General features: G+C 35.4%; 2 protein-coding genes and 1 pseudogene across 3 annotated transcripts; 2 read left to right on the top strand and 1 right to left on the bottom strand.

Moving 5' to 3' along the window:
• The first annotated feature begins 796 nt into the window (after positions 1–796).
• On the top strand, positions 797–9,361 carry LOC110697651 (AMSH-like ubiquitin thioesterase 3). The gene is made up of 14 exons (XM_021875030.1): positions 797–1,196; positions 2,739–2,803; positions 2,891–2,966; positions 3,065–3,253; positions 3,829–3,929; positions 4,672–4,777; positions 4,865–4,911; positions 5,090–5,372; positions 5,465–5,580; positions 5,648–5,711; positions 6,615–6,689; positions 7,007–7,069; positions 7,515–7,567; positions 8,914–9,361. Exons 1-14 carry the CDS (start codon positions 1,068–1,070, stop codon positions 9,086–9,088), a joined length of 1,542 nt encoding a protein of 513 aa, XP_021730722.1. The 5' UTR covers positions 797–1,067; the 3' UTR covers positions 9,089–9,361.
• Positions 9,362–9,599: 238 nt separating this feature from the next.
• Positions 9,600–14,276, bottom strand: LOC110697650. Of its 2 annotated transcripts, none has more exons than XM_021875027.1 (6): positions 14,033–14,276; positions 12,800–13,047; positions 12,649–12,707; positions 10,810–12,564; positions 10,478–10,631; positions 9,600–10,343 (listed from the first exon to the last, which is right to left on the bottom strand). In XM_021875027.1, exons 2-6 carry the CDS (start codon positions 12,915–12,917, stop codon positions 9,700–9,702), a joined length of 2,730 nt encoding a protein of 909 aa, XP_021730719.1. In that variant the 5' UTR covers positions 12,918–13,047; positions 14,033–14,276; the 3' UTR covers positions 9,600–9,699. The 2 variants fall into 2 exon arrangements, with proteins under 2 accessions (XP_021730719.1, XP_021730720.1); XM_021875028.1 differs by having other exon boundaries at positions 12,800–12,922.
• Positions 14,277–17,705: 3,429 nt separating this feature from the next.
• Positions 17,706–22,793, top strand: LOC110697649 (annotated as a pseudogene).
• Positions 22,794–23,831: the final 1,038 nt, after the last annotated feature.

Here is a 23,831-nt window from a genome sequence, read left to right as displayed (position 1 = left end):
CTTTCTACGCTGTAACCCCAATATATTTTTTGTTTCCATACGGTAAACTTGCTGTTATCCTGCTGTTAAAAAATTCCGTTAGTGGGGCCCATTCTCCATTATTAGTATTTTTTATCGATTTGCGCGTTGAAAAATACTCCGTCAAAGGTTTCAGGGGCTATTTTGGTCCTTAAGATACCAAATTGAGCTCAAATTTGGCAAAAAAATAACATAAATGCCTCGTTTTTGCTTATTAAGAAATGTCTCGATTTACGTGTTCACATTTTAACAACGTAAGGTTGATAAATGCCTCGTGAGGGTTTGTGAAAACATGAAGTCGAATAATCGGATGGAAACCTCTATTATAAGGTTGATTTCTTTATATCCTTCTAGCTACTGTGTGGGCAAAACTCATGATAAAGAAGTCTTATCTTGTGTGGTGTCATAACTTGTAAGTGGTGGGATTGATTAAAGGCGAGGAAGTACTTGAACCTTAACATTGTGATTTTGTAGACTTACTCTTGTCTTTTGATGTTGTAACTAGCACATCTGCACATGTTCTAACAAGGCTCTTTAAGTCGATCCTCGAGCAAATAGATAAAATCTCGTAAACAGGTTTTAAGGTATTAGAAGAACATTCTGACCAAATCGAGCTTCAAGGGTCAATCTATATACAACAAAACTTCAGCTAAAAAAGATAAAACCACACTCATTATTTTAGTGTAAACCGGGTTAAAAAAGATAAAACCCCGCTTATTATTTTAGTAGTGTAAACCGGACTTATACAAAAAGTTACGGACAGTTGGACTAAGGCTTTATTCTCCACTCTGTAAATGTCGACATAACGAGTAGTACTTGTGAAAAATCTTAATTGAACTCCGTTTTCTGGTCTTCTTTCTTCACCACTCCAACTTAACCTAACAATCATTTTCTCTCTCCAAATCACCAATTCTCAATTCATCGTATTCATATATGAATTGAATTGAAGTGCGATTAATCAATTACTTTCCTAATTTGATTTTTCAATCGTTGATCGCCGGAATTTCATCGGAATTCGATCACATCACCGATTAATCTCGCCGGAAATCATGAATCGTCGTCAATTATCGACGCCGGCAAAGCCGATTAATATGAACACGCTTACAAGAAAAATTGATGTCGATAATCGGCTTTCTTTGGGGTATTATTATCGAATTGCTGATACTCTTCTCAAACAGGTTAGGTTTCTTTAATTTTTTGTTTAAAATACATTGTTCAAATTCTAAATTTATTAGAGAATATTCAATTTTACCATTCGATTGAGCTAAATTTAGGTTTTTTTTAGCATATAGTTCGATTTTGCTGCTGTGTTGCCCTAGAATTGCAGGTTTATATTCATATCATTCTTAAATCTAAATGTTGTAACAATCGTAAGTTTGAATTAAACTTCGATAAGAGGGGAGTTCATTTACTTTGATTGCGTGCCAAGAGGGTATGTTGCGAATTTGCGTTGATAGAATTTAGGTACTATGATTAAGGTTTAGCATTGATGTAGGGAAAGGTACCAAATTTAGGCGGGGTTTTGGTGCTTAGATGAATGATTCTATAACTACATTTTGAATTTGGTTTCCTGTAGTTCTATGTTTTGGGGTGAGATGTTGGAATGGGAGAACTTATGCTTTGGTTGGGTGGCGAATTGCATTAATGTGTATGTGTGACTGCCTGTATCCACATTAAGTTTGTGGGTGGACTCACTGGACTATGAATGTCTACTGAACCATCACGACTACTCGGGTTATGAGAGAGGATGAATAGATGGGAATTTGTTACAAGTGCACTTACAAGCTAAGGGATATTGTTATCTTCTTTCAGATTCTTGGAACATTCATCTAGGATGGAATGGAATTTTGAATGTAGCTATAGGCTCGACTTGTCATACTGAATGTCTAATGTCACTATGCATGGGTCTCGCTAGAGCTATGTCTTTCTTATGTGGGGTAGAGAACAAGGTGAACCCCTCTTCCCCAATTATCCTCCCACACATTTACACACGGATGATATTTCATAGTTTGATGTGGAAGAGTTATATTGATCGCTTGTATTGATATGTCTGAGGTTAGAGTAGAATAGAGTTAATCTAACCACTAGCGTAGGGACTTTGTTTCAAAAATTGAAAACTAGTGTGGGGACATAGCATGCATAAAATATACGAAGTATTTCAGTCTCTAAAGATATTTACATTTGAGCAAACTCATGTTTAGCTGATTGCTAATAATTGCCACGTATTAAACTCAAAGCCCATTTGTGCACATATCTGCGCGTGATATTTCGTCACGTCTCCTTTTAAGTTGGTCTGTTTAAAATGACACATGTTCTACTAAAAATTGCACTGTGGACCTGTGGTGCATCTATGTTGAAGTATTGAGTGTATGATGTGGGTACTTAAGATACAATGAAGAGTTGTGGTAACATGGATTTGCGCATATGCTATAGTTATCCCTGTAGTGCAGTGGTGCTCGTGGAGTATGTTTTACGGCCTGACTGGAAGCTATCCCTTTTTTTTAGTGGACGCTATTTATAGCACTCCTTGTTTTCTTTTCTTGTACCAACTAATTCATGTCAATCAAAATTTTCTATCCTGGAAGAAAGAAAAAGGGTAGCTATGTTGCTAGGTTGCTTGTATAAAGACCAATGCTCTTGCAGACCTGCTTCTGCTACCAGCAGTATTGAACTTTATTTGTCTTCTTCAAGTAATGACATGATATTCTTGCTTTTTTCAGGCAGATGTGTATCGAGAAGAAAATAATATAGTGGACTTGTATGTTATGCTCGTTAGGTTTTCAAGGTAAGTATTATCATATATGCCTGTCAGTATCATGATGCTGTATTGAAAAATACATGTAAATCTATAGCTCATTCATTGTTTTCTTAGTTTGGTGTCTGAAACAATACCCTTCCATCGGGATTACCAGGCTTTACATTCTAGAGAAAGAGTACATTACAGAAAGGTAAGCTGTATCAGGATTTTTCCACTTTATCAGTCTCAACTGTTGTATGTGATTATCCTTGTTGACAAGTGTTATTTTCCTGCTGCTTTTTATTGTAGAAATTGCTGGCAGTTATTAATGAGCTGGAATCATTGAAGCCTGAGTTTCAGCGTCGAGTAAATGAACTTAACAAGGCTTATACAGAAACACAACTAAAACAATTTGATGGCAGAGAGAAGACCACATATGGTTTGGAAGCATCTTTGACACGGCCCTCTGCTTATGCTCCTAGTTTTGAGAGCAAACAGGTATCTGTTTAAATGATTTCTTATTCAGTATGAGATTAAACTAAATTGTTCACACCACTTTACTCCTGGTCTTTGAAAGTTCTACATATTTGAAACTATATCTTCTCTTTTTATTTTATGCTGAATTTCTTGACGCATGTTGAATCCTTTTACTTTTGCTAAGTGGTCAGCTTTTCACCAGACTTCCATTTGTTCTATTTACTGTCCCTGTGTCATTTTACTTGAATGTATTGGTTGCCTTTCATGTTCTCTTAAATTACTGGTTTACTTGGTTTCTATTAAGATCATTGACAAGGGGTGAAGTGAGAAAATAAAAGAAGTGAATGCTTTAATAGAAACGCAAATGCAACTTCCTAAAAGCTGGTATCTCTAGTTGTGAGGCCCTCAACAGCCATTTAAGCATGAAGATTGTCATGGTTTTGTATAACTGATCTCTTAACCTTAGTTCTTGTGTTTCTTCCGGTGTTTGTTTTACTTTATTAAAAGGGCAGCATATTTTTTTTTCAATATTATTTAATGTCCTTGCCTCTCAGGGTTGTTAGAAGCTTAGAACTTATGGTTTGCTTTTAACGCAGCTACAACCAGATAGCAAAACAATTCAGTCTTCATGGAAACAGAACAATGATTTCCTAGCTGCTTCAACTTCGATGCCTTTTGAAAAAAGCTTCTCTAAGCTGTAAGAATACACCTTTTTTTTTTCTTTTTTTTTTTTTTTTTTTTAAGTCTGTCCTTTCTTTAGTTCAACTAATTGCACTCTTGTTCTTAATCTAACATATTCGCTTTAGTGTGTTGCACAACCAAGTCTACAGTTAAACAATAAGAATCCTCTGCATATAAATGGTATTCCCTCATCCCAAATAAACTTCCACATTTGTATCAGACTATCCCCGAAAAAAAACGTCCACTTTCCTTTTCTATTTTGTCAAGTGTAAGGTCAAGCTCTTTATGTAAAAGTATTCAAACCTGCAGCACCTGTTGAGATTGTTAAGGAAACATTTATTAAGTCAAATATGATACTCTATTTAAAGGTATTCAAGTAGCAAACATTCTTGTTGCATCATCAAAGAGGAAGTATAGTTTTGAACGAAGATAGCAGTATGTTATAGGCATTATCTTAATATGTGATTTTACAAGTTTTATTTACTTATATCACATTTCGTGGGAACATCCTTGGGTTTCACAATTACCACCCTGAGCTCCCTCATTGTTGATTGTTTAGGAAAAGGGAACAATTTTTGGTTTCTACGTATAACTGCAAGCAACAGTTGCTGCTGGTTTTTTCCTTTATTGCATTTTATTATTGCCTAACACTTGTTTAATATCCTGTCAGTTTTTACATATAATTTCCTTACTACTATGTCTGTTTGTATTCCCTATTCTTCTTTATGTTGACCTATATCTGTTATGACTATTAACAGGTCTCTAGCGGTGCCACTTCCAAATCAAGAAACATTGTCAAGGCACTCCTTTTTAGGTCCAACTGGACTTCGTCGTCAATGGCAAGGACCTAGTACGGAGATTAAGGTGCTCAATCTCTAGAGTGTTTTCCTTGATAAATTTGTTTCTATATATATATATATATATTTTCTCATTTGTCTTCTTTCTGTTCAGGTGTCTTACCCTAGCCATGCTGACTTAACTCCAGCTGAAAATTTATGGTTAGAACTTTGGCAACTTTGTTATGAAATTGTCTTATACCTCAAATTTATATTTGCTTTAAAAAAAACGGAATGTGCCTTTTAGGTCAGATGAGTATTGAAACATAAGGGGTGTCATCTTTTCCTTTCCCCAAAACATTTTCTGCTTCCAACTATTTATATCCCATGTGGTTGACAGCCTTATTCAAGATACACAAAATGAAACTCAAGTTCAGAAGGATGATAGGTTAGGACAAGATATGGAAGCAGTCCTGTCTTTAGACAATGGTAGCTGGTCACCCTGTGAAGAGGACTTGTCTGTGGGAATCATAAGGCAGCCAGTTCCTCCCCCTGTACTCGCTCAAGTTCATCCAGATTACCATCCTATCTCTCCATCAAGAGTGGCTGATCCAAGACCTGGACCAGCTAAGCCTTCAGAGAATGGGACACAGAATCCTAATTCATATCAACATCTGCATATTGTAGGTTTCAATTACTCAATTTTTTGGAGATTATTTTTAGATTCTGCTGCGATTCTTTCTGTTTCAGGACTTCATTTTATTATTTATTGCAGCCTGTGAGAATGATGGAAGATTTCTTGAGGCTGGCACAACAAAATACGACAAAAAATCTTGAAACATGTGGAGTTCTAGCTGGTTCTCTGGTATGTTTTTCTCAATTTCTTCATGTGTTCCTTTTGCTGGAGACTATATTTTTAATGTTTATCTCAAGTGCTTCAACTTTCTTCTGGATGCAGAAAAAACCGAGTGTTTCACATTACTACTTTAATTGTTCCGAAGCAAGAGTCAACTTCTGATTCAGTAAGTTGTTGCTTGCTTTCCAATAGACCCTTGGTGTTTGGATTAGTTTGTTTTCATTGTTGTGTTCAGCTATATGTTTGATACTTTGATCTTCGAATTATAAAGAACCTTGTGAACAGATATAACTTATATTGTAGATGATAGGATCTGCTAAATGTGGCCTCCAATCATGTAGCATTCTCTAACATTTGTGAGTTCAGCATGATGGCCAGCAGAAAGGATACCTTAAATTGGAAGTACTTGTTAATTATAGCACATAAATGGAGGAGATGACATCTATTATACATATGCGTATTTAATATGAAATATTAAATTGTGATCAGACTTCGTTTGACATTTTGACGTGCTTCAGATTGAAAATTCAGCTTAACTTCAATACTTGTTAACATAATACCTATGTTTTCATTTTTCTGCATATTGAGGTCTTTAATATGTGCAGTTTTGGACTATCTGAGAACACTTTTAAGAAATTTATTGACCTAATGACCTTTGTTTTATCAACCGTATGTGTGCTTGCTTTCCCTGTGTCTTTCTTCTTTTTTTTTTTTTTTTTAATGGGGGTGCATATGGATGACTACACAGAATAATCACTTTTGATTCATGTAGCCTACCCCACTTATGGGGTTAAGGTTTTGATTGATTGATTGATTTTTGGATGCATATGCTTACATATAGGCAAGTATATGATGTATATCATTACAAGGACTTGCTCTTTTAGCTTTGTTTGAACTCCAATAAAAGACGTGGATTAATCCCTATTTATGACTCGGCTTCAGCTATAGTGCTATACAAAATAATTCATTAAAGAGAGGGTCAGATGATATGGTAGCTCTTCCTACTTTGATGTTGTATCACTTCTACTACTTATGGTGAGCTGAACAAATTTGTATTTACCTTTTACAGTGCCAGACATTAAATGAGGAAGAAATATTTGAGGTTCAGGACAAAGCATCACTATTTCCTCTTGGATGGATTCATGTGAGCTTCTAATCCTGATAGTAATGGTTTTTACTTTATGCATTTGCCTTTTTTCTTCCCGCCAATCTCATTGTATCATCTGCTTGTCTAGCTGGCTATGAGCTATAAGAAACTTTATTATTCAAGCACTATGCTTTGCATGAGTGTTGAATTTCCTGCATCTTGAATATGCAATTTCCCTAAAAATTTGCCTTTTTTTTTTTTAATTTTTTAATTTTGTTTTATTTATATATATATATATATATAATTATTAAGCTATAGTAACATCCTCTACTGATGTTCTAGTACTAATACTCTTATTTTCTTCATACTGACAGACGCACCCGACACAGACATGTTTTATGTCCTCAGTTGACCTGCATACTCATTACTCATATCAGGTAAAAGAAATGGCTTCTTGAGTTCTTTTTTTTAAAAGAAAAAAAACAATTATCATGCTACAAACGTATAGACTCTACATGCCTTGATGTATCATTCTACTGCTGTATTAGCAAGACCTATTCCTATGGCACATTGGCACGCAATTTAAAGTAGGGATTAGATAAGGTAAATGACTAAATTGTTTAATACTCAATATAAAAAAGAAAAAAGAAAAAAAAAAACCACCAATTAGGGCAATGAATTTGGGCATATTTATCTACAATATGTTTATCATCTTTAATCACTTTATCAAACTGCCTAGGGGCTATATAGGTCAAGACAAAGGAAGTAGTTCTTTTCCAGGATTGTATTTGAGATGCCATGGTCACATTTGTTAGAGGTGCTTTTCTGCTTTGCTAATGTCGATACCTTGCTCGGCTAATCATTCTTTAAATTGCTTGTCAGATTATGTTGCCGGAAGCAGTTGCTATCGTTATGGCACCTACAGATTCATCCAGGTATATTCCATCTTACTTTGCATAACTGTTGCTGAATGCTAAACTGGCCCGATAATCATGGACTCAAAAAAGCTTAAGAAAACAGAGAAACTTATCATGATAAAAACAATCCTTTAGCTCATTTCGAAATGAAGATGCAAGTTATATTTTTTGTTTGGTATTATCTGTAACCTGTTGGGCCCTGCAATGCTGTAATATTGCTCTGTTCTGGGCTTATAACTCTCATGAACATTTACTCCGTCCATCTGGAATTTATTGCCCTCTGTCCCAACTATTGTTATCTTCTTCTATGCTCCCCTTCTACTCTCCAGCTCTACATTTAAGTGGGGGAGTGTTTTAAATATAATCATAATACATTTCTGATTAAGGAAAAGGAATTTATCTCTCAATAGTATACTTAATTATTTTATACCTGATGGAGGGAATATTTTATAGTCACTCACCTGGATTCTTGGTTTAATTTGTGACATAATTAGAGGGCATGGCAGGGATGATAGACTCTGGTCATGGTATATGAAGATGAAAATAGAAAGGGTGGAGAAGGAGATTGGAGTATCGGACACCAATGTTGTCTCATGAAACAATAGAAATTAGTTATATATTTCCATATTGCCTGTTCTTGTCTTTAGACAAGTATAGATTTATTATGAATGTGTTTTTACCTTTCCTTATCCTTTCATTGTCATCTAGGGACATAAAATACACTAGAAAAAGAAACATTACTTCAAAGATGGCTGCTTAACATTCTTGGGAAAGGGAACTTGAGTTTAATATTATAAAATCCTGTTTAATAGCACGAAATGCAGATGATTGATAAAATCTTTGGATAACTTAGAGTGAAGGGTTTATCCACTAGATATACTATCCTTGATGATTGGTTGACATTTTATAAAGGCTATATACGGAGTGCTTTTTATAAATAATGAAAAACTTTCATTGTTCTGGAATTGCATGGTTCCTTGTCTGTTAGAGAATTCCAAAGATCTATGTTATCATGGATTCTTTGTGGTGTCAATACACTACATTTAGGATTTGAAACCTTGGTCCAGCTTATTTCAAAAAAAAAAAAAAAAACTTGGTCCAGCTTGTTGATCTTGTCTTCATCAGAGGTGCGAGGTATTTTGTTTGAAAGAACTCATAAAGAGGCTACTTTTAGAGAGCATTTAGTGCCAATTAAAGAGCATGAAATTTAGTGTTAATGAAGACTTTATTTAACTTTTTTTTTAAGTGAATCTATGATAGTATTATACATTTAAGCTCCATTCTATTCAACTGAATGGGGGCCTTAGTAACATTTTAGATGAGCATATCCTGCGTACTGACTTCACTTGTTTGTGTAATTGCAGTCCGCATGGTATATTTCACTTGTCTGATCCTGGTGGTGTTTCTGTGATTCGAAATTGTGATCAGCGTGGATTTCATCCTCATGAGGAACCATCAGATGGTAGCCCACTATATGAACACTGCTCACACGTTTATTTGAACCCAAAGTTGAGGTTTGATGTGATTGATCTTCGATAAATGTCCTACAGAGTTCTTTTGTATTTAGAAAATTAATTTTCAGATCAAAGCAAATAACATTATCATTTGTACAGCTATAATTGATCATATCTGTAAATGTTTTTGTTATTGGGGAAATATCTGGTGAATTTGTTCATCTGCTGCTGTGTTTTGATAAACCATACCTGACTGCACGATACCTTGATAAAATACTCAAAAGTTTGCTGTTTTGTGTTTTAATCTCTATCAAGCACATAACATTGTCATTAATTGGAAGTAATTGTTACTTCTGCTTTTGCTCCTTGTAATAATAATTTAATTTTTGTTGGTCTATTCTCTTTCTAATAATAAGTAACCCTATTTACACATTGAACAAACATGGAAGTGGATTTTGGGATAGCTCAAGTGGTATGATTCCCTCCCGTTTCGAAGAGATTTTGGGATTGATTTTCTATCACATCCTTGTAGCTCTCTAAACGCCAAAAAATGATGGATTTTTTTTTTAATTCACCAAGTTATATACTTCTTCCAGTTTGCAAAAACAATCATTAATCAAGGATGAAACCCACTAAATAGGTGGTATTACAAAAGAATTGTACTTGATTGTAAATTACATTTTACACGCCAAATTATTATTGTAAAGATAAGACATCAGAAACTATCTCCCCAACCAAAGAATCTAAGATCTGGTCTTCAATGTCTACTCCAACCATAAATTCATCAACTTCAAAATCTAGCCATCTCCCATATTTACTGCTCATATCTTTGTTGACGAGCTCATCCACCATACTATTTCCCAGGTTTCTCCAACCCTGGATCTCCTTGTACACTTCTTCAGCCAGTCTTTCCTTTCTCTTCAATGTTGCAATGCCTTTTTTCCACATTTCTAACCCACCACCCACGAAACGCTGACACTTCAAATCTAAACATTCACTGACACAATCAAACAACATTTTCCTCTCTAGTTTAAACTCATCCTTTCCACCTCCTTGTCGTCTTTCCATCTGATCAAACAGGTGTGGATTTACTATCTCACGTGTTCGACCTGCTACATAATCCTTAAACATCAACTCCACATTGCAGAGTATGTCTTTTACATATCCTAATTCCCATGCTGTTGATTTCATGGAGTACTTTTCTGAAGTAATTTGAGAAGATGTTGATGAAGCTGAATCTGATACCTCTGCATCAGCTTCCCTACTAGCTTGTGACTTTTGTAAAGAATCCGGACCAAATTCTTGCTGAGCCTGAACTGATGAACATTGTTGTTTGCTCTCTGAAATATAACCATGGAATGCTCAGTATTAATACACTAAGATTACAAGTATAGATTACAAACTAAGATTACAAGTACTAATTATAAAACATGCATGTATTGGAAGTGGTGAATGATTTTGATATTGTTCTAACCTTCCGTGATGCTACTTGCCATGCTTTCTGAAGAACAGCAACTTTCTGTCAAAATAGAAGGTTCCAGAATGGAAACAGGACTAGGTGAGTGACAATCATTCCATTTTTTAGCTTCAACTTTGTCGTGGCTGTATTTTTCCATTGCTTCCCCTGCCTGATGAAAACAAAAAAAAAAAAAGAGCCTATCTTGTCAATAGAATAGAGCTGAAATCAGTACACCGTTGCTTCCTAACTTTTTAGGGCATAAAACTAGGGGGAGATTTTGAATGCAAAAAAGTTGGTCTCTATAAAATTAATGGAAATCAAAATAAAATATGCATGAAATTCTGTACCTGAAAACTGAATTTCCTTGTGAACTGTTCAGCTTCATAGTCAAACAATCCAGGATAGATATGGCTATCTGTGTCTAGTGGCTCTTGTTGAGACATTTTTTCTCGGGCCTTCCCTGTGGCACTCTCTGCACTGCCAGGTACCACTGCTGATTCTGCAGCAGTACCAGTTTTGACAATGGTGCTATGGGAATTCTCAAAGTTTGATGTTAGTTCTTTTAGCTTCTGCTCTAGCAATTTACTCAAAGCATCACCCTTTATCCCGTTTAATCCAGGAGAAGATAACCTTGTCAGATCTGAGTTGGTCAGCATTTTGCTTCCATCATCAAAGCAAATGTTGCTGCCTTTTTCAACCAACTGTCTAGAAGGCTCTGAACCAAGCTGTGATCGGGTGATAGGAGCAGTGAATGTAAATGAAACAACATCCATTCCTTTCCTTCGGCTTTCTTCTATCCAATTAAATTGCTTATCAGCCATTACAGTAGATTGGCTTGGTTTTTCAGGAACTTGATTCTTATTGTATTGCAGATTCCCATCTATTGACCTTTTCTTTCTAGGAACATTTCTCACTCCAGCATAAGGAACTCCCTTATCAACAACGTCCCTTGCATGCAAGCTAGATTTCCTCGAACTTGTTCTTGAGGTCCCAGCTTCTCGAGCTAAACTTTTTTGTCGGCTATGAGAAGTATCCTCAGAATATGGCTTTTTACCAATAGTTGTAGTAACAGAAGCCTTAGGAGCAGAAGATCTCTCCCTATGTGGAGGGCAGTTCTGTTTTTGGTTATTTTGTCGTAGTACAGAAGAAGCACTTTGGTTCAAAGATTTCCTATTTGAGAACTTTGGACCACTTGCTTGGTTCCTTGATGACTGACTTGACTTGCTATCATCCTGTTCTTCTGAATCTCCCAAACTCCTACTGTTTGAAGTCAAGCCTTCCCTTTTCTGTACATTAACCTTTGCTTGTATGGCAAGCGAAATTGACTTTCCCTTTTTCTTTACAGCAGCAGAACTATCCTCTCTACTCGGGGATGCCCTAAATGATGACGTCTCATTTAGACCATTCCAACTCCTATTCATAGGCTGTCCTTTTAGATACTTGGCAGCATTGGATTCAACTTGCCTTTGCGTTAATACAGGAGCCCTGGACGGTTTCTGCGCTGCTTCCAGTTTCTCCCTTATTTCTCTAACTTTCAAAGGAACCGAGGATGATCCAGCTGAAGATATCTTAGCTCGGGGAGTTGCTGATGGCCCAGGCTCAATTATTTTTGCAGCAGCTTCCATAATGTGAGCTGCATCTTGGGACGGGACAAAAATAGGGCTCTTGATTGGCGATAAAAGCTTATGATGAGTGATTGGGATTGTTTTGGCTGACTTTGGAGGCAAAGTATCAGTTTGAAACTTCTCAATTGGTCTGTTAGGCAACTTCATAGATCTAGTTTCAAAGTCATTATTCCTAGTTGTAGGCTCCATTTTGTCAAATAGGTGGCTTGAATGCATAACTTGATGATCATGATAAAAGTCGAGATTTCTTCCTCTAAATGGAGCCTCTCCTAGAGAGATAGAGTCAAAGAAGGGGGAAGGATATGACTCCATTCCTATTGACATTGGTAAGGAATCCAATCCCATGAGCCTGGCCACTACCCCAGGAGCTTTTGATCCAAAACCGTCATCATCTGTGACAGATGATGCGCAGCTATAATCACTTCCTCCTCTGGCACTAAATCCTGCACCAAATGCACCATACTCCTCTTCTTCTTCCTGGTATATAATTAATCAAATCATCTTAAATCAATATTATGGCAATTAATTTCAGCAGATATCAGTCATTGAATAAATTCTCACCACACGCTTTCTTGTCATAGGAAAACTCTCCTCTCCTTTCTTTCCTTGCTTCGAGTATTCTGTCCAAAACAACCAAAAGAAAATGAATGATCTGCAGTTCACATTAAAGAATCACAACACAAACACATATATGAATGTAGCTGTAATGTACCTGGTGAATCAGATCTGCTCGAAAACAACTTCTTTCGAGACTTGGCATTCCAGTCAAACAGCTGAAAGAAGCCGCCAACATAACGTCCACTCTTCGACCCATGCTTGTCACCACCCATTTTAGCTATTTACCAATCCAAAACACTTCTTGACATTAAAGATCCAAGCTCAGTTACAAAAACTTTAACAATCAGTGATAGGTGGATGAATCTTCAACCTAATCATATGCAGAATGATGGATATTCCAAACTGCTCAACACAGTTCAATTAATGAGACAAATTGCACTAAAACATAGGTAGTATCATCCATAATAAAACCCTAGTTATAGACTAAGATATCATCTACTCTAACAGCTCAAAACAATTTCACTCAAAACTGTATTTTCTACTCTAACCGCTCCCTCAGTTCAGATTATGAACTCAGTGCACATGTATTGCTAAGATATAGTCATATAGGTAGTATAATCCATAAGTACATTAATTTAAACACCCTAGTATCTTCTACTAAGATAGCATCGAGCTCGAAACGATTTCACTTGGAGCAGTATCTTCTACTCTACTATAGCTCCAAGCTCCCAATATATGACTAACAGCAGTCACAAATAACTTCAGAATTACTCAACCATCCCTAGTAAAGCACATTATAAGAATCTATATTCCAATTAATTTACCCATCATAGAACTTTATACTATACTAATATATGCTCAAATTTGATAGCAACAAACAAAGATGATTAACTTGGGCATGCACATTTGAACATTACAGCCATTTTCTGCTAAATTATCTACTCCATATGTACATTCACAATTACAAATTGGAAGTGAAATCATATTCCAATTTATAATTGAACAATTTCAACAGTATCTAACAGTGTTAAAACGGTAATTTAACCATTAATCATGCAAATTTACCTTCAAAAAGTAATCACAATCATATCAATCAGCTAATCAAAATTCAAATCAATTAACAACATCATCATTAGCCTCATTCCACCACCTAATTATAAAAAATCTTTAATTAAGCTAACTAATCACATAATCAAGCAAAAACCCATCTCACATTATCAATTTATCACCAAGATTCATTAATCACAGTACCAAAGCAGTACAAAAGACAGAAACTTGATTGCAAAACCAAACATTCCATGACCAAAATCAGTTATTTAAGAAACAATTAATTCAAACCCAATTTAAAACTACAATCAAACAAAGTACAGAAATGATTAAAACTTACAAATGAGGAATTTCTTAGAAGAATTTCTCCAACGTCTCTAAAATAAGCTTCTTTGTTTCTCTCTCCTATATAAATGTTTGACAACGTCTATATTTTTTCTGGGGTTTTGTGAAACAGAGGAGAATGAATAGTTTGTAAAGCAATAAATTAAGGGGTGCGCAGTTGTTGGAAATACCAGAAATTTTAGAGAGAGAAAGTTGTGATTTTTAGTGAGAGAGTGAAGCATGTTTCAAGCATTAAATGGGGGGCAAAGCATTGATTAAATTGGGGAAGGAAAAAAAAAAGTTGGAATTTTTTTAAAAAATAGAAATTGAAAAACACAAAAAAAAATAATTCCAAAAATCTTGTAACGTCTCTTTGCTTAGATTGAGATTTCAAATTACAAATAAAAAAAACAGAAAGAGGGACAAAAAAGTATACTTTTTATTATACAAGGGTGATAAAATTACAAGGGGTAGGATTTTAATGGGGAGTGACAGACAAGTGATATGATGACACGTGGATTAAAGAAAAGTCAAAACAATTTTGGAAAATGAGTGAAACAAAAAGGGGTTAAAAATATTTGGGATTTGGATTTGTTAAGGTAAAATGGGCCCATTTTTTTGCCTTGGTGCGTCCTAGGTTCGAACATAATGGACCAAATCTAGTGAGAGAACAGAGAAGTTTATTTTCCCATAATTTATTTTTTGAAGGATTTATATTTTTATTGGATTTGAATTTTTTTGTTACGTTAACATGGGGGGGTCTAGTTATGAATGTTTGTGTATAAAATTAATATGTTAATTTGAATTTAAATAACATCTTACAAGTTACAATAAAATGAAAAGAAAATTGTTTAAAAATAGCAATGCAATGAAAACATTCTTTCTTTTATATTCAACCAAATTAAATAATATGATGAACATTTTCTTGAGTTATATGAACATCAAAAACCAAAGCTTTTGTCAATAGTGTTTGCGAATTTTGGTGTGTCAATATGATACTTGTAATTTTTTAATATGTAGTTCGTGATAGAATTTGTTAGTTTAAAACTCATTAGTCATCACATTAGTAGCTTGTATCATAAAGAATACACTCTATGGAGAACTAATTTGATTTGCAATAAATCCCAACAATCTATGAATAAATCCCAAGACTTAATGAATACACCCTTTCACCGTGATTACACTATTTGAGTACTCTTTATAGTTTATAGAGTGATTATATTTCTTTCATCATCTCTTTGTCATTTCATTAAAGGGGAAAGGGGTTGGGCTTAATCTACATGATCCACACATTGGGCTAGACTCAATCTAATCTAAGTAGTTGATTCAATGGGCTTGGTGAGCTTGGATTAGGGATGATGGGCAAAATGACATGAATTGTTTGAGGTAAGAAATTGAAGTAACTGTTCTTTCTACCTTAATTTCTATAGTGTAAGCATGACTGCAAGAGGATATATATTCAACATTTTATGTTGCATGTATTGCATATAATTTTACACGCATTTTAAAGTTTTTTTTTTGTGTGTAATTGACAAAATCTTGTTGTTGTATAGATGTTGAATTGTTGATTGTATTAAGGACTTAGAGTCAAATGTCATTTACCCTATATTTTACACTTATATTCCTCCCCCCCCCCCCACCCCCCCCCCCCCCACCCCCCCCCCCCTCAAAAAAATAATAATATAATGTCGATTTCATGTTTGATTCAAACTTTGTCATTTTACAAAGTTATATACTCTTACATAGTAATCCTTAAACAATACAAGTACATGTAAATAAATAGTCGATTCTAAATATATAACAATATAAATGAATTACAAGTTCTAATACCTTAACACCCACATCATAATTTATTTGCAATCTCCTATACAATTTTAATAATTAAAAAAGCAAAAAAGAAAAAATAATCTAAAAAGAATACATCTTCAAATTGCATGCATGCCAATTATTAAAATTACGAGCACATTTTAAGCCACAAAATCACTTCTTGATCAAATTGACCTTCGGATTTGATGTAGAAATCCATGCATAAATTAAACCATCTCTATTAATCATGAAACTATTCTATGGCACCTTCTTTTAACCCAACGAAAACCATTTTTAACAGAAGCTTTAAACTTAGTTTCCATTGTATATGTTCTATACGTAGTAATCCTTGTTTTCCTCTTCAAATCATTTTCATCAAAGCTCCAATTATGAGACCTACGATGATGTGAAGACGGCGAAGACGACGTCGTAAAGGATGATTTGAAATAAGAGTAATTACGTACCTATGAGAAGGTTGTAATTTTATGGGTGGATTATAATTACTAAATGTTGGACTTTCATTGTATGTACAACAACGAGCAGCATCATCAAAATTTTGTATTTCCAACATGTAATGATCTATGATTTGTAGCTTATATTGCTCTAAATCATCATGAACAATGTATTCATTTTGTGATCTTTTTGGCCCTTTCATCTTTTTTTTATTATTTTATTATTGAATTGAATGTAACGTAATAATCCCACCACCCCAACTCTTGAGAAACAACGGCAAAAAAAGTTGGGATGGGAGATATCTAGGAAAAACAAGACGACAAATTGAAAAGATAAAAGAATAATTAAAGTTACAAGGTATGTTTATATACTTAAGGGAAAAAAATTAGACATAGCTAAATTTAGACTATCCATGATATAGATAAATGTAAATCAATCAATATTATGAATTCCAAAATTAGGAGATTAAAGAAATTGCTTCAAATAAAGTCCGATAACAACTCAAATAACCTAGAGGTTTACAAACACATTACAAATTACAATCCATTGTTTTGTTTTTGTAACGGTTGCTTTCTACTTTTGTAGTGGCATTAAATTGTACTAGCGTTAACAAAACTCAACACAATAGTTATGTTGAATCTCTCATTATGCATATTTATGTTTTATAAGCACAAAACTAAACACAATAAGTATGTTAATAGGAGAGAACGAGGATTTTGGTCTTCCCGTCTCATCCCCACTTAATATTTTCATCCCCCATGATCCAAAATTCATCCCCATCACTACTCATCACTGCACCACCACCCACTTGCCTAATTGCAATCTCAACCTAAATCCCCATCTCAAACTTGCCTTATAATACTTGTATATATGCATCCATTAAAATTTCGTTACCGTTGTTATAGATAAAACTCAATTAATCAAAGTCTCAAAACCAAATTTATTCGTGAATGTTAGACAAGCTCATTATAATTCAATATAAAGATGAAATTCCAATTATTGGAATAATTAATTTTCGTTATTTAAAGTAAGTACAAGGCAATTGCTCAATATTGTTTTAAGTAGGTTGGGACTAGGCGAATTTGGAGAGGTATTACTTATGATTCACCTTATTCCCACAGATTATTTCCGCAGTCCTACTACCCATGACATATATGATTTCCATCTCAACCCCATCCCATTGGCCACCATCCGCCAAATCTAGACGGATAGAGCTATGAACTCCGTGATTACATTTCTAATAAAACATAGTGATAGATATGATTGTTACCCTTACATATACTTGAGACGATTCTAACAAGTATTTTACATACAAAGTGTGTTTTTTTTTTTTGTCTTAAAAATGATTTACAAACTGAGTAATTACATTCTCACCCCTTCTTGAGAGGGCACATAGACAATGTGCGCTGAATAAGTCGAAAGAACCAGTACAGCGCAAGATAGCTCCTTCCCATAGATAAAGCTTATCCTCTTCCCCCTTCATGCGCTCTAACTCATAAATTTCTTCCCCGCCATTTTTCCACTCTTCCCTCCTCCAAATTTTTGACCGTTAGTTTCACAATTTTCTGTTTTGCAGCTTCAAATCAATTGTAAAGGTATGTTCTTTAAATCACCCTTTTGCTTATATATAACTATGTTCTGGGTTTAATTTATTTTACTATATTTTCTTGATATTTTAGTGGTTTTTTAATTTGTTTTGAACTTCTCTGATTTGATATTGATTAAAAAGATTGTTTTTTTTATATGTATTTTACTTAATTATTTCTGGGTGTTATTTAGATCTGAGATTATTGAAATTGAATATTGGGTTTTTTGGGGTAAAAAGTTGGTTTATACACCCAAAACCCAAATGATGTTTTGGCATTTTTCAAGAGAAATTTTCAGTTATTGTTAGATTTGTGCTCATAGCAAAATGATCTCATAAATGGTTTATTTGGTGAATTTTTTGGGTGTTATTTCACCAAGAAATTAACAATTGGAGTGCCTTGTAATTGAGCTTAATTGATGCTTCTTGCATGAGGCTTAGTGGGGTATTCATAACTAGCATATACTTTGAAATCTTTAGGATTTATAGTAATGAAAGGTTGTACTGAGCTGAGGGGTAGCCTGTTGCCCGTCGTCGAATTAATTGAAACAATGGCCTGTACTTTGAATTTGATGTTTGAACTATTTTTGAGATTTATATGGAAATCACCATTTTACTAATGGGGTAAGAATGTATAGACACTCTTTTATCCCTTTTTTTTGGGTGTAAATAGAGCCACAAAGGATTTATTAAGAGGACGGGATTTAATCCTAGGGATGCATTCCCAAGACTTTACCGGCTAAGTTTGTTGACATCCACGTAGATAATTAAGTTCATTGTTTGATGGTGTAGTTGAAGCCCATGACAAAGTACTTGGGTTAATTAATACACATTTGCTTTAGGATTTGATAAATCTTTTAGGTGACTGGTTTTAGTCTTGACTACTTGAATGGTTATTCGACATTGTACTTTGTATTTTATTTGTGTCTACAATCCGTGGAGGATGATGCATATTAGACTCCATCCCTGTTTCTCACCTCACCTAGCTGCTTAAGCTTAGTAGTTAGCTTGTTTTTATTCGCTGAAGAAGTAAAGGAAGTAATATAGTACAAGTGACAGGCAGGCTCACTTCTCATCGTTCGTTGTGTTTTCTATAACCTAGGAGGTTAAGCATTCAAAGTGTTAAATGCCTACTGAAGCATTCCCATCTTTTATATTTTTAGCTTCCAATTGATGCATTGCCAGAATATGAACAAAGAAAAATCTAGGTTTTCAATTTGAGGTGTTTAACAGGATTTAGTAAAGGCTGTGTGACAGGATCAAGAAAAAGCTGGTTAACAGGATCTTCTTATGTGTATTATTCTTGATGCTATATGTGTGTGTATGTGTGGAGAAAACGAGTGAGGAACTATCCTCTTTTGCGCTTATCAGTTTGGGGGAGGGGGGGGGGGTGGGGCTACATCATGTTCTGTAATTCAATGTAGTTGCCAAAACTTGAAGCCTAGAGTAGCTTGAGCACAATTGAACTTTCGAACCCCTATCTCTAGTTCTCTACACAACAAGAAGCCACAGTGTCATTCCTAGTAAAGAGGAAGAGGGGTCTGAAGGTTAAGATTTTTGTAACCTTATCCCTATTATAAAAGCTGAGACCGTTTGAATCTTTTTAAATAAAGATGAAAGAATTTCCCTTCAGTCTATATCCTTTTTTTTGAGTGCAGCAACATCCGTGGTGGTGTGCTCCGTTGGAAATGGGGCTGCCTATTCTTGTATAAATTTTATTTTATTCTTTCTTACCTTAAGTAAAATGAAAATTATTACTGTATATTCTCTATGTTTTAAATTTAAACACTAAACCTTCATTAGAACTAATGTGCTTGCTACCTGCTTTCAGTTGTCTGAATGATTGCTGCAAAAAATGACAGTTAATGGAAGTCAGAATATGGAATCCTCTGAGAATGAAACAGATCTGTCACAGGACAACATTGAGTCTGCAGAGGGAATATCAGAGGATGCTATATTGTCACGACAAACATCAGTCAACCTAGTTCCATTTATCGGCCAGAGATTTGTTTCTCAAGATGCTGCCTATGAATTTTATTGCAGCTTTGCCAAGCAATGTGGCTTTTCCATCAGGCGCCACCGCACTCGGGGAAAAGATGGGTGGGACGGGGAGTCACACGAAGGGACTTTACCTGCCATCGTGGTGGACATCCACAGGCGAAAACCTAGTGAGGAAGGGAAGTTGCAAAGGAATAGAAAATCATCACGGTGCGGCTGTCAAGCATACATGAGAATAGTGAAACGGTCAGATTTGGATGTCCCTGAATGGCGTGTCACTGGATTTAGTAACAATCACAATCACGAACTTCTTAAATCAGTTGAAGCACAAATCCCTCCATCGCACTGCACCATTTCTGCTGATGACAAAAGTCGGATTTGCATGTTTGCAAAAGCTGGAATGTCAGCCCGCCAGATGTTGAGATTGATGGAGCTTGAGAAAGGCGTTAAATTAGGTTGCTTACCATTCACTGAATTACATATCAGAGACCTGCTACAGTCTTTCAGACATGTTGATAAAGATAACGATGCTATTGACCTCATCAGCATGTGTAAGAGATTAAAAGATGAAAATTCTTATTTCAAGTATGATTTTAAATTAGATGGTCATAATAGATTAGAGCATATTGCTTGGTCATACCCTTCATCCATCCAAAAGTATGAAGCCTTTGGGGATGCAATATTGCTGGACACTAATCATCGTCTGGATGCTTATGATATGCTTCTAGGCCTTTTGATTGGGGTTGATAATCATGGAAAGGCTTGTCTTTACAGTTGTGTTCTTTTGCGGGATGAAAACCTGGAGTCCTTTACTTGGGCATTGAAGGTACCTATAACATCTTAAGTATGTATCTATTATTCTATAACCATCTGCTGCTCAAGAAGAATCCTGCTTCATTCTGTTGCTTATTCTTCATTGTAATTATATTTCTCATTTCTTTGAAATAATATGTGCAGACATTTTTATGTTTTATGAAAGGAAAAGCACCACAAACCATTTTGACTGATCAAAATATGTGGCTCAAAGAAGCGATCACTTGTGAAATGCCTGAAACCAAACATGCATTCTCTATATGGCATATCATTGCCAACTTGTCAGACTGGTTTTCTTTGCCACTTGGGTCTCATTATGATGGTTGGAAGACCGAATTTTATCGTCTTTATAGCTTGGAAATGGTTGATGAGTTTGAAGCTGAATGGAAGGAGATGGTTGATAGATATGAACTACAGTCAAATAAACACATCATCTGCCTTTATGCATTACGGGACTTTTGGGCTCTATCTTTCTTGAGACGCTACTTCTTTGCTGGACTCATGAGTAGATCTGTGACAGACTCCATTAATGCTCTCATTCAAAGGATATTAAGTGTACAATCTACACTTGATTGTTTTATTGATAAAGTAAGTTCTCTTTTATTATTCTACAGAGCACTACTTTGTGTACATCTGCTGTGGTTCATGCAAAAAAGTTTTTCAAGTGGTTTCTCAAATTTGTGTCTGCATACTCTTATCTAAACAATGTTGTTTCCTTTCGTAATTTATTTCCTTAGAAACTAGAGTTTCTTGCAAAATAGTTTCTCTACCAGTTCATATCAGCAAGTTGTAAAGCTATATTACCTTTATACCTACTGAATTTTCATATCTTGCTTATAGCGATTAGAGATAGCAAACGAGTCAGTTTGGATTAGATCATATTCTAGTAATGAGTTACTTCATTTGGTTACAGGTCGGGTCTAAGGTTGGGTCATACTGGGGTTTATTGTTAATTTTTACTACATTAAATTAATCATTATTAGACTGTATCACATAAATTTTCGGGTAAGGTCCATCCCGGTTTGGGACATAATTAAGCAGTGCAGTTTCTGCTGTCATGGTTTATCAGTCATATTGGTGAGACCACCAAGTAATAATTTTTGTCTAAGAGAAAGGTGGTTTACTTGCTATATTGACCCTCATTCTTAATATGTTTGTAACTGTAGGTAGCCGATATTGCAGAGTATGATGACCATGGTGGATCAAAGCTGAAAATGCAGCAAAATGAGAAAGTTTCTTTAAAAACAGGTTCCCCAATGGAGTCGCATGCTGCTACTGTTTTTACGCCTTTTGCCTTTCTCTCCTCCAAGAAGAGCTCGTTTCAGCCCCTCAATATGCCTCCATTATGGTTGGCGAAGGTTGCTTCCAGATCAGACACCACACAGAGATGGACGGAGGATGCAAAGTGATGTGGGACCCTAGTCAAGAACTCATTCATTGTAGTTGTCATCAGTTTGAGTTTTTAGGCATCCTTTGTCGTCATATTCTTCGTGTTCTCTCAACAAATAACTGTTTTCGCATCCCAGACCCTTATCTGCCTTTGAGGTGGCGCCTTGTATCGAATGAGCACGTTGAAAAAGAGCAAACAGAGAAGGTCAAATTTCTGGAAGCCATAGCTTCCACAATTGTTTCAGAATCAGTGGTAACTGAAGAACGCCTGACTTTTGCATGTGAGCATATGTCAATGGTACTGGCTCACATCAAACAACTCCCTAAGCTGAACAATCATAATGAAGCAAATGAAATGGGTATCAATAGCTCAACAGGTTCACTGATTATACCAGGAGTCGAAGCTTCTGATAGTATTGCTCAGAGTTTTGCCCTTGGAAATCCTCACGAATCTTTCTTGGTCAAGTTGAAAGAAACAAATCCAAATCCTGGGCTTGATAATAATATGTCTGGAAAAAGAAGGCGTGCTATTCCTTGTGAACAATATGCTCATGCTGCATGTGATAGTGCAATTATTGAAGGTAATAGCGTGCATGCTGATGGAGATGCATTCTGCGGCTTCTTGTAAATTAGGATCCTAGGGGTAAGTTGAATTCTGCCTATTTAATCAAACAAATGTATATAGATACTATCACCATTTGTGGTCAATTATAGAGCTTACTGAATTCCCATAGTTCTTTTTAGGCTTCTTTTGCTTGATTTACCGGGTTAGCACATTTTATGGCCCGGAAATGTGGCTTATCCTGATTTTCCCTAAGCAGTCAATAGATCAGTTATTCATGTGCCTTATTTAACCTAATTTTTGCTGCGAAAGCTATACGCGTGTGGAGTATATTCCATATCCATCTGGAGTGCAGTTTTCTGGCAGCAGCTTTGTAAGTCAACTGAGAATGTTGCTTGTTACTGATAGAGGTCTCATTTATTCTGTTGCTAAGTACGACAGGTCGACAGCTGATGTGTGACAGAGCCACAGATGAGGAAGTACATCTCCGAATGAGAGGAGATACTGAGAGCCAATACAAGAGAATCCATGATCCTACAAACTCTAGACGGAGACACTAGTTCAAGGCTCATCAGGGACCCGAGTATAATCATTTAACACGATATATGCATGATACCCCTGACGAGCTATATCAACTGTCATACTTAGCAACAGAGCAAACGAGACCTCAATCAATACCAAACAACATACATTGATAGTCGATTCCCAACTCATACCCTACGACAAAGAATCCGATTAGAGGCAGTATTTTCTGAAGTTGTTCATTAAAACTTATTCTTTGCATAATAAACCATCGCGATTAAGCTAAAGTACTATGTACTACTGTACTAGTAATATTAATACATAACAAATAAAGTATAAGAAAAGTCTATATATGATTGAGTCAAAGGAAATTATGTTGAATACGGAGTATGCTTTTAACAAGGAACATTATTTTTATAATTAATATTACCACCATATTTGGTAGGTGAGATGATATAATTGAAAATTAAGTTTATGTTTTTGGTACAGGAGAAAAAGAAAAGCATAAGATTTTATACTGAATAGAGGCTACTTGTCTGATAGTTGAGAGACACAGAATTGCTAACTCAATGGACAATATTCATTAATCTCAACAGTTATTTTTCCCCTTCTTATAATTCCGTGTGTTAGGATGGTATGATGACTTGTGTGCGTGTATTAGGCCCCGTTCTTTTGAGCACAAAAGAG

Source organism: Chenopodium quinoa, unplaced genomic scaffold, assembly GCF_001683475.1.
Source record: "Chenopodium quinoa cultivar QQ74 unplaced genomic scaffold, ASM168347v1, whole genome shotgun sequence".
Lineage (NCBI taxonomy): Eukaryota > Viridiplantae > Streptophyta > Magnoliopsida > Caryophyllales > Amaranthaceae > Chenopodium > Chenopodium quinoa.
This window is presented reverse-complemented; position numbering and strand designations above follow the sequence as displayed.

What these genes read in the sequence shown, in the direction of transcription:
- LOC110697650 (XM_021875027.1), bottom strand. Translation starts at nt 12,917, where the DNA reads ATGGGTGGTGACAAGCATGGGTCGAAGAGTGGACGTTATGTTGGCGGC. An exon ending in CTATGACAAGAAAGCGTGTG is followed by an intron (nt 12,565 to 12,648) that starts GTGAGAATTTAT and finishes ATTATATACCAG; the next exon opens with GAAGAAGAAGAGGAGTATGG. An exon ending in GGCAAGTAGCATCACGGAAG is followed by an intron (nt 10,344 to 10,477) that starts GTTAGAACAATA and finishes GTTATATTTCAG; the next exon opens with AGAGCAAACAACAATGTTCA.
- LOC110697651 (XM_021875030.1), top strand. Translation starts at nt 1,068, where the DNA reads ATGAATCGTCGTCAATTATCGACGCCGGCAAAGCCGATTAATATGAAC. An exon ending in CATATCAACATCTGCATATT is followed by an intron (nt 5,373 to 5,464) that starts GTAGGTTTCAAT and finishes TATTTATTGCAG; the next exon opens with CCTGTGAGAATGATGGAAGA. An exon ending in GCACCTACAGATTCATCCAG is followed by an intron (nt 7,568 to 8,913) that starts GTATATTCCATC and finishes GTGTAATTGCAG; the next exon opens with TCCGCATGGTATATTTCACT.